The sequence below is a fragment of the Oryctolagus cuniculus genome, chromosome 16, assembly GCF_051225735.1.
Source record: "Oryctolagus cuniculus isolate XC-2025 breed Fujian yellow rabbit chromosome 16, ASM5122573v1, whole genome shotgun sequence".
In the NCBI taxonomy this organism is placed as follows: Eukaryota; Metazoa; Chordata; class Mammalia; order Lagomorpha; family Leporidae; genus Oryctolagus; species Oryctolagus cuniculus.
In genome coordinates this window covers 15,126,397-15,137,371 of record NC_142882.1, presented here as the reverse complement: position 1 = coordinate 15,137,371, position 10,975 = coordinate 15,126,397, and the positions used below count along the sequence as shown (strand labels likewise).

General features: G+C 39.4%; 1 protein-coding gene across 1 annotated transcript; it reads left to right on the top strand.

Annotated features, from left to right (window-relative positions):
* The first annotated feature begins 1,099 nt into the window (after positions 1-1,099).
* Positions 1,100-10,542, top strand: LOC100341077 (vomeronasal type-2 receptor 116-like). The gene is made up of 4 exons (XM_070067756.2): positions 1,100-1,750; positions 5,466-5,693; positions 6,889-7,012; positions 9,629-10,542. Exons 1-4 carry the CDS (start codon positions 1,100-1,102, stop codon positions 10,540-10,542), a joined length of 1,917 nt encoding a protein of 638 aa, XP_069923857.2.
* The last annotated feature ends 433 nt before the right edge of the window (positions 10,543-10,975 follow it).

Genomic DNA, 10,975 nt, shown 5'->3' with positions numbered 1-10,975 from the left:
ATGACTCCATGTTATACACAGATATATGAAGACCTGGGACAGTACTTTCCTTTGGATTCCACGGAACATAACAGCCCCAATGATCATTAAAGAGTGTTTGGGGCTGAGTTACAGTTGCATGAGATTTCACACCCTTCCAATCCTGACTTCTTCACATTCAGCAGATTCCTTCACAGCATTCCCAGTTCACTTTCCATGTGCAACAAAGAGATTTAAATCTTACTGTGTGTTTCATGAACTGAGAAACAATGAGACACACACAGTGTACACCCATTCACTAGTTTAGTCAACAAATAACCACTATGGTTCTGCTGCTGACTGTCCTTGAAAAACTGAGGGGCCTGGAACTCAATTCAAATCTCCCAATTAGGTGTCAGGAACCCAATTACATAATCCATTCAAGGGACCTCCAAGGGTCTGCATTCACATTCTTAGGATTCTTAAAGGAAACCCACTTCAAACAGGTGGCAATCTACACACATTACCAGCAAACTCACAGTAGAGTAGCATAGGAGGATTCTGGTCTGAAAAGCAAGTTTAAGAAAACTCAGAGATGGTAGGTGAGTGTTTTCTTCAAGGCAATTTAGGTTATGACAGAAAAATTAATGAAATTCAAGCTATCAAGAAATCAACACAGTAAAAGGTTGTTTGGCTCAGAGGAAACATTAACACCAGTTTCAATGGGGGCTATCTCCAGATGTAACATGGGGTGAAAAGTGGGAAAAACCAATGTCCTGGTCCAAAATCCATGCACTCTTCTTCCCTCAAATGAATATGAAGATTTACAGGTATCTTACACATTTTTGCATGCTGTGAATGAGGATATCCATTCTAATCCTGAAAGCAATAAGCATTGAAGCATGGATTTCTCTGAACCCAGATGATAGAACGTGGTCTTCTCTACCCACAAACCTCAGATCATCATGGTTTTCTTTCCATTCAGATCACAAACGGTCCTTTTGATCCCATGCTAAGTGAGAGAGACAAGTTTCCATCGCTCTATCAGATGGCCACTAGTGACAGCTCTCTGGCCTGTGGAATGCTCTCCTTGCTACTACATTTTGGCTGGATTTGGGTGGCGATCTTTGTATCTAATGACATGAAAGGAGAGCAGTTCCTACAGGATATTGAAGCTGAGATGGTAAAGAAAGGTGTCTGCTTGGCCTATTCAGTAAAGCTCCCTGACGCTAAGTCAAGGTATGAAGAAAGTGAAATCTCTTTCCTAGAGGGGATCCGAATTGCATCAGCAAATGTGCATATTCTATATGGTGATGTGAGGAGCCTCTATACCATGGAATTTCTAAGCAAATACTATTTAACCCTGGGGAAGGTGTGGATCATGGCTGCAAAGTGGGAGATTGTTGTGCATGAGACAGACCACATGCTGCACTCTTTTCATGGAGGCTTCTCATTTTCACACCACAAGGGAGTAATTCCTGGCCTCAACCACTTTGTCAAGACAGTGGACCCTTCCCACTACCCAGAAGATTTCTTCCTCAGTCAACTCTGGCTTCATGCTTTTCACTGCTTACCTCCTGGGTCACTTTGTGGAACAATTGGAGTCTGCCCACCAAATGCTTCCTTTGAGTTTTTCCCAGGACACATTGACATGCTGACCATATCTGACTCCAGCTATTTCATCTACAATGCTGTGTATGCAGTGGCCCATGCCCTCCATAAGATGCTTTCAGAGCAAATCGAAAAGGGATCTCCAGGAGATGCAGCTCAACCTAGGATTCTTCCATGGCAGGTAAACAACTCCCAGAACAGGACATGCACTGAACACCTGATAGCATTCTCAGGTATTTTTATTGCATTACCATATGACCGTGTTTTCATGTTGAGAATGGCATGATCAGGTATGATGAAAAGTGGGCTCTTTCATACTTCACTGTGTTTAGATACATCTGTAATAGTTATCTGAGTGTGGAGGATTTGTTATCTGCTATTGAACATTTTAAAAAACAATTTCTGCTATGGAACATGTTGAAAATATTTAAAAACAGTATAAATACTATGAAATGCACATAAGTCTACAGATAAATAGTTTTGGACATCTGATCACACTGATAACCAATGCCAAAAAATAGAACATAGCATTACTAATACCTAAATAGAGCTCTATATCCCCTACTCAATTTCTTTTTTTACATGTGATAGAGGAGCATATTGTCAATAACATGGTATGCTACAGGGAAACAATATTAAGATTACATAGACAGTGATCAGACAACCACACCATTTTATACTCTATATATTAACTAGCACAAATAAGAGAAAACAAGATGTTTTTGTAGGCCTGGCTTATGTAATTTACTGTAATGTCCTCCAGTTTTAAATGTCAAGATTTCATTTTTCTCATGGATAAGTAATATTCAAATATATATATATATATATATCACAAATATATATATGTATATATAGATAGATAGATAGATATCAGAATTCCATCACCCAGTCATCAGTTGATGAACATTTAGATGATTCCACATCTTAGGTATTGTGCATTGAGCTGCTATAGAATTGGGAGTGCAAGTGACTCTTTCATGTGCTTATTTTGTTTCCTTTGGATGCATTCACTAGAGTGAGAGAACTGGGCCATGTGGTAGAACTAGTATTGTTTTTTTGAGGAATTTCTCTACTATCTTCCATTATGGTTGTGCCAGCTTACAATCATTCCCATCAAATGTATTGGCGTATTTTTTTTTTTCAGATCCTCATCAGAATTTGTTATTTTTCAAATTTTGGATAATACTCATTCTTGGCGGAGTGGAGTGAAATCTCACTGTAGTTGTTATTGGCACTTCCCTAATGGTTAGCAGTCCTGATCATCTTTTCATATTTCTCTTGGCCATTTGTATTTCATCCTTTGAAAAATGCCTGTTATTATCCTTAGGTCATTTCTTAACTGGATTTTTGGTTATGTTGTTGTTAAGTTTCTTGAACTCCTTATACAATCTGGAGATTAATACTTTATTGGATCCATGTTTTGCAAATATTTTCCCCCATTCTGTAAGTAGTGTCTTCACTTGGATGAGTGTATCTTTTGCTGAGTTACTTAGCTTAATGTATTTTGTTGCCTTTATTGCCTTTATTTCTTGTATCTTATCCAAGAAATTGTTTCCTAGGTAAATGTCCTGCAGTGTTTCCCCAGTATTTGCCTCTTATAATTTGATGGTTTTGGATTTAGGCTTAGATCCTTGATAAAATATGAGTTGATATTTTTATAGGGTGTAAGGTAACAGTCTGAATTCAAATCTCTGCAAATAGAAATCCAAATTTCCCAACACTACTTGTTGAAGAGACTGTCTATTTCTAGGGAGTGAGTTTAGTTCCATGCAACATTTTCAACTCAGACTCTATAATGACAGATCATAGAAGAACAATGTTTCTCACTGTAGGATGAAATGCTATAAAGTATCTTTTTTTTGACAGGCAGAGTGGACAGTGAGAGAGAGAGACAGAGAGAAACGTCTTTCTTTGCCATTAGTTCACCCTCCAATGGCCGCCGCGGCCGGCGCGCCACGGCCAGCAGGCTGCGGCACCATGCTGATCCGATGGCAGGAGCCAGGTACTTATCCTGGTCTCCCATGGGGTGCAGGGCCCAAGTACTTGGGCCATCCTCCACTGCACTCCCTGGCCACAGCAGAGAGCTGGCCTGGAAGAAGGGCAACCGGGACAGAATCTGGCGCCCCGACCAGGACTAGAACCCGGTGTGTCGGCGCCGCAAGGTGGAGGATTAGCCAAGTGAGCTGCGGCGCCGGCCTATAAAGTATCTTAATACAGCTCATTACAAAGACTGGAAAGAAGATAATGATCAAAAACTACTCTTTTCTTTGGAATGATTGCAAAGCTAGGAAATATGGACTATGTTGTATCCCACAGCAGCTAAAAATCTTTCTGATTTTAAAATATCCCCTATCATCTCAAAAGGTAGCATTATATGCAATAAAAATGAGTCAAAGTGCAGAGAGAGAAATAAAAGTCATGACACCACGGCTCACTAGGCTAATCCTCTGCCTGCAGCACTGGTACTCCAGGTTCTAGTCCCGGTTGGGGCACCAGTTCTGTCCCAGTTGCTCATCTTCCAGTCCAGCTCTCTGCTGTGGCCTGGGATGGCAATGGAGGATGGCCCAATTGCTTTGGCCCAGCACCCACATGGGAGACCAGGAGGAAGCACCTGGCTCCTGGCTTCAGATCAGCACAGCACACCAGCCATAGCAGCCATTTGGGGGGTGAACCAATATAAAAGGTAGACCTTTCTCTGTCTCTCTCTCTCACTGTCTAACTCTGCCTGTAAAAAAAAAAAAAGTCATAGCACATTATTATTAAACTTTACTAAGGTGAAAATATTTTATAATAAATTACACATATACATCATACATAATTTTATAAGTTTAGAATTACCAAGGGCAGCCAGGGATGTACAAGCTGATTTGGGAAAATGTTTATTAAGAAAAATTATGCTTCAATTTTTAATTCATTTAATTAAATTCAACTGCACATTAGCAGGAAGCTGAATCAGTAGTAGAAAAGCTGGGATTTAAACTGGCACTCACAGGGGTTCTGGGCACAGTGGAAAGTGGCTTCACCTGCTGCACCACAAGACAGCACAAATTTGTTAAATGAAGAAATTTTTTCTAATATAAAAGAACAGATTTTATGTATTTCATTGATACAATTCTAAGAAGATAACCATCCTTTTTTTTCCTTTCTCAATCCCCACTACTTCCTTTCCTATTTTCCTTTTAATTTTTGCAATAACATCATTTCCATTTACTTTAAGTTGCAGGGTTAATACACTACTAATCATAAGTTCCACAAGTGAAAAGTAGAAAGACTACTACTCCACAGGAATTTACACAAGGGTGATAAACACAAACCAAATCCAGAGAAGACAGTTTCATTTTTATATATTGTGGGTTTTTCTTCCATTCTAAAAATGGTACCTGTCACCAAAAAAAATTATTTGATATTTTCTTTATGGAATGGCTATATTATGTTATGCATAATGGTATCCAGCTGAATCTATTTTTTTTAAAAAAGAGAGAATTTCATAATTTTGGGGGGGTAGGATTAAACTTTTAAAAGTGCACACAGTTGCACTCCCCTGTGGAACCATCACAATGATCAAGATATCTCACATACAAAGCCATGTTGTTCTCATGTGGAAGAACTAAGATGAGCTTTCCTAAATCTCTGACTAATCCTTCATGGTCAGCCACCTTGTGGGACACATTCTGTGATTTCTCTGTTTGGATTCAAATGCTCCCCATCATTTTAATTGGGGAGAGGCAGAATTCCCCACACTTGAACCCACAATATGGTGACCATTCAGACAAAACTCAGCCTTTACCAAATAGACTCTCTGAGGATAGAGAGGAGGGGAAAGCAGGATTTCTCATGTGCACCTCCCACCTCTCATCTGAATGTTCTCCCTCTTTCCAATTGTGCCTCCCTTCCAGCTTCATCCACTTCTGAGGAAAATCCAATTTACCAACAGTGCTGGGGAGGATGTTTCCTTCCATGAAATGAGACACCGTATGGCACACTATGATATCCACAACATTGTGAATTTTCCCGCTGGATTTCGTTTGCTGATTAAAATTGGGGAGTTTTCCTCTGAGAGTGCACACGGCCAAGAGTTGGTCCTCAATGAAGACATGATAGAATGGCCTGTTGCATTTAAGGAGGTGTGGATCCATGGGAATATTGGATACATATGGAGGTTCTGAATAGAATGTGAGAGGAGATTATGTGTGAGAATTTAAATAAGCATTCAACTCTCATTTCACATCTTGGCTTCCAAAGTTATGGTGTTCCTTACACATATAAGAACCAGTGTGTATTAGAAGTGCACATGTGTATTAGATATTGTTGTTTTTTACTTTTGGCATATTTATGCATCCTGAGGTTGAGTGACTAGAATGAGCAAGGTTAAGGAATGGAGACAGAGATCAATATACAGAAATAAATTACTAAATGCATGTATACACAGATTCTAAAATTTTATTTCAACTTTTTTTATTTATATAACTTGAAAAAATTTCATGTATTATATATATATATTTATAAGCATAGTGATATTTTAATCACTTGGTGAGAGTCATTATTATGTTTTGATGCAGTATGAACACAAGTAAATTATGAGTTGACTATTTGTAGAAACTATTCCCATTTTCCTTTGTCATTGTGCTTGTGAATCAGTTCAGTTTTTCTTCTGAATATCACCACACAGCTGTGATAAAAAATTTATCATCATTGTGCTGTTGATACACCCCAGGCAATTTTGTGGCTGATTTTTATGACTATTGTATGTTATGCCACAAATGCATTGGTAGAATCAGGAATTGATGCTCTCCCTGGGTCTAGACATTTAGAAGTAGATCAATGCGCAATCCATGGTTTGTAACATTTGCTCATCTTTTACTTGTAGGCTTGTCTTTTTTCTGAGTAGCTACTAATAGAAGTGTACTTAGTCATCATATTTTTTGGATATTTTTTTCTTGCATGTAAAATCTACTCAATAAAGGAAAGAGACATGTAAAATAGTCTCAGACATACACATTCTGAGAATGATTACCACATAAAAACTGAACTGAAAAGATTTCAGAGGAAGCAATTCAATCAAGAGACAAATGCCCAGAAGCATAGATCCAGTGATGAGCAAAATTAAACCCATCAGGTGCCCTCATAATATTTGGCAGTCAATTGACAAACCTGGAATGAGCATCTTAGAAACTCCAATGGGATGTATGAATAAAATCAACAAATACAGACTGGGGAGGACATAATGATGACCTTGGGATGAAAAGGCAGTTAGAGACATCCTATCACAGTGCTTAATGTCATGCAAAGCAATAACCATCACTTCTCTTTCCCCATCAGACTCCTCAGTCTTTGTGTAGCCAGAGGTGTGGTCCAGGATTCAGGAAAATACCACAGGAAGGAAAACATGTCTGCTGCTATACTTGCGTTGTTTGTCCAGAAAGAGACATTTCCAATCATACAGGTAGAAAACATATAACTTACCTGTGAGAACCCCAGGTTCTGAACTGTTTCTTGATAAAAAGTAAACCAAGAATATTTGCGATGAGATAATAGTCTTCACTCATTATTTCCATTCCCTTGTTGTATGCTCACTATTGCCATCTCATTAAGTGTAAGCTGTTGTCTAGTGGTGCTTATCCTCTCAAGCTCAATGCTGACAATAATTCTATCTGTCATCCTTCTTTCCCATCCAATGATGGACAAGACTCTCAAATTGAGATCTAAGGTCTAAACAAGAAATACAATATTTGTGTTTTTAAGGATATCTAGAAGGCTTGAAATCAAAACTTTTTAATAAACAACTGATAAGCAGGTAGCTACTTCACATGAATTGTGATGGGAATACTGTATTACTTTCTGTGCTGCCTCTTTGACATAGTGCATGGTGTGCAGTACACATAATGAATGCAACCACTTTTCCTTTATGTACAAACCAGTAGAAGAGGAAAAACAAGATTCAATATAGAGACACAGCATCCTAAAAATGATGCAACTTGCTAACTCAAAAAACATTTAAGGAATGTTAAGCATCAAATAAAATATCAAAGCCAAATGTTTTGAGAAATGTAAAAGTCTCATTGGTAAATAGTTCCACTGTTCAATGTAGAATAAATATGGTATTAATAATTTGAATTCTTCCAAAGGATGTTTTAATTCACATAATCTTTGCTCAAGAAATATTTTGATTTCAGTATCTTCAAACAAGCTATATATAGTTTCAAGTATAAAGAAGATAACAGAAAAATGACTTCAAGTTTCTGTGAAAACACTCAACATGCAGAAAGTTAGTGAAAGAAAGAAAACTAAAGTATCATGCATTAACCCATTGTACAATATACCCTTGCCTATGTATTCCTGGGGTATCTCTGAGACAGGTGCCAGAAGCACCTACATTCTATTAAAAGTAAACAGTATACATTGAAAAGAATTGAAAGAGAGAATTCCTCTAAATTTTTGCAAATGTTCATATTCCCTCTTTTTACAAAATATATTTATTTATTTGTTTCAATATTAGAGTTACAGATAGAGGGAGAGTGTAATAGAGAGGGAGAGAAGATACAGAGAAAATCTTCCATCAGGTAGATTCACTTTCCAGATAGCTGCAATAGCTGGTTATGGGCCAGGCCAAAGAAAGAAACCAGGAGTTTCTTCCAGGTCTTGCAGAGGCCCAAACATTTGAGCCTTGCTCTGCTGGTTTCCTAGGCACATTGGCATGGAGATGGTTTGGAAGTGAAGCAGCCAGGACATGAACAGGTGCCTGTATGAGATGCCATCATCGCAAACAGTGACTTTAACCACTACATCACAAGTCTTGTCCCAGAAGCTTGTATTTTTGCATGAGCACCAAGGATAAAAGCAAAGTAGGACTCTTACTGCAAGTGTAGCCCTACTAATAACATTTTTTATTTTTTAAAAAAAGATTTATCTATTTTATTTGAAAATCAGAGATTCAGAGAATGAGAAAGAGAGAGAGAGAGAGAGAGAGAGAGAGAGAGAGAGAGAATTTCAATCTAATTGTCAGGCCCCAGATGGAAACGTTGGCTCAGGTTGGGCCAGGCAGAAGCCAGGAGCCAAGAGCTTCCTTTGGGTCTCCCACATGGGTGTGGGGGTCCCAAGTACTTGGGCCATCTTCTGCTATTCTTCCTAGGCAATTAGCAGGGACCTGGATTGGAAACTGATCAACTGGGACACAAAACAATATCCATATGGGATGCTGGCATTGTAGGTGGTGGCTTTACCTACTATGCCACAACAATGACCCTATTTTTGTTTGTTTGACATTTGAAAGAGAGACATATTCACCAACTGGCCTATTCTTAATGACTTTTCTCATGCTGTAGCAGCAGAAGTGCATTATTTCAAGTGAGACAATGTGGTGTACAATTTGGTGTTCACGTGAGATAAAATGGTGAAAAAGTCATGCTTTCAGGTTAACAAGAGTACCTAGTTGTGTTTCGGTAACATGATGAAAATACTACTTACTTTCTTATAACCTCAGAAAGATAAACAGCTACAGTTCTCTTTTATTCAAGCACAGTATCACAACAGATATATGGAAATACTGACAAGATGAGTCCATGTAGGAATTAGAGTAGAGCAAAATGTACGGAGGTCTCAGGAATGACACATGATTTATATAAGTCATCTCCATTTGAGAATAAGTGAGAAAAACCTTAACACTGATGACCCCAGATAAATACTATAATCCATGTGAATAAAAGGATTCTTCTGAGAAAGTAACTGGGGGCTGTAGTGAAGAGGGCTTGCAAGAATCCATGCCCATATGAAATACAGGAAATTCATCATTTTATAGAAATTAAAACACTAAAATAAAATCTCTGAGCGATAAGATGAGTTCACAGAGCCCCATGTGCCTAGGTGCTTGTTTGAATGAATTTCTGCCAAATGGAAATGGGCATTCTCACTGGATTAGGAATGCAGGAATTTTCTCTAGTGTTTCTTGGTATCCATCACTACAGGCTGGACTCAATGTGACATTGCAAAGGTGACCATATTTCTTAACAGGGATAGAGGAGAAAATTATGAAATGGAAACAGAGTCTTCCTTTTTCCCACAGATGCAGAGCAGTGTATCCCGTGTGCAGATGATGAGTACCCAAACATGGAAAGAAACCACTGCCTCCCCAAGCTGGTGACATTCTTAGCCTTTGAGGAATCCCTGGGGATGGCTCTGGCCTGTGTGGCTCTGTGCTTCTCTGTCCTCACAGCTGCAGTCCTCTGGGTCTTTGTGAAGCACCGAGACACTCCCATCGTCAAGGCCAATAATAGGACCCTCAGCTACATCCTGCTCATCACCCTCCTCCTGTGCTTCCTCTGTTCCTTACTCTTCATTGGCCGTCCAAACACAGCCACCTGCCTCCTCCAGCAAATAGCATTTGGTCTTTTGTTCACAGTGGCTGTTTCTACTGTGCTGGCCAAGACCATCACTGTGATTTTGGCCTTCAAAGCACTGAAACCTGGAAGAACAATGAGGCGACTGCTGGTATCAGGAGCTTCTAACTCCCTCATTCCCATCTGCTTCCTGATCCAACTGGCTTTCTGTGGCATCTGGTTGGGAACCTATCCTCCCTTTATTGAGTTAGATGCACACTCTGAGCATGGCCACATCATCCTGGTTTGCAACAAGGGCTCAGTCACTGCCTTCTACTGTGTCCTGGGCTACCTGGGCTCCTTGGCCCTGGTGAGCTTCACTGTGGCTTTTCTAGCCAGGAATCTGCCTGACACGTTCAATGAAGCCAAGTTCCTGACGTTCAGCATGCTGGTGTTCTGCAGTGTCTGGGTGACCTTCCTGCCTGTCTACCACAGCACCAAGGGGAAGGTCATGGTGGCTGTGGAGGTCTTCTCCATCTTGGCATCCAGTGTAGGGCTCCTAGGCTGCATCTTTTTTCCCAAGTGCTACATTATACTCATAAAATCTGATAAAAATTCTTTGAAAGCTTTAAAGAACCAACACAGTTATGCAGGATCCTAAAGCATTTTTTCTTGAGTTTCTTCACATTTTCAAATTTTGTAAACAGAAACCAAAGGATAGTGGCATTCCAACACTGGAAAATAAGCAAAGCTAAAAACCATCATTGGTTAGACATTTGTCCTAGCAATTAAGATGGGTTTGTGTCACATGACAGTAGCTGAGATTCCCAGGAAAATAAACCTTTTGAGTGAGTGGTGACAACTCAGAGTTATTCAGTTCCTGTCAGGCAATTTTTTTCTTGGCTTCTGGCTCTGGCCTCATCCAGGCTCAGCCACTGTGGGCATTGAGAGGTGAAGCAGTGAAAGGTTGTTCTCTCAACAATCTCTCTCCTTCTCTCTGTTTCTCTTTCTGCCACTCAAAAAACACAATTCAGGATAGAAATATTTTCATATAACATAAAAGGAATCACTGTTTTAGTACTGAAACAGAACTG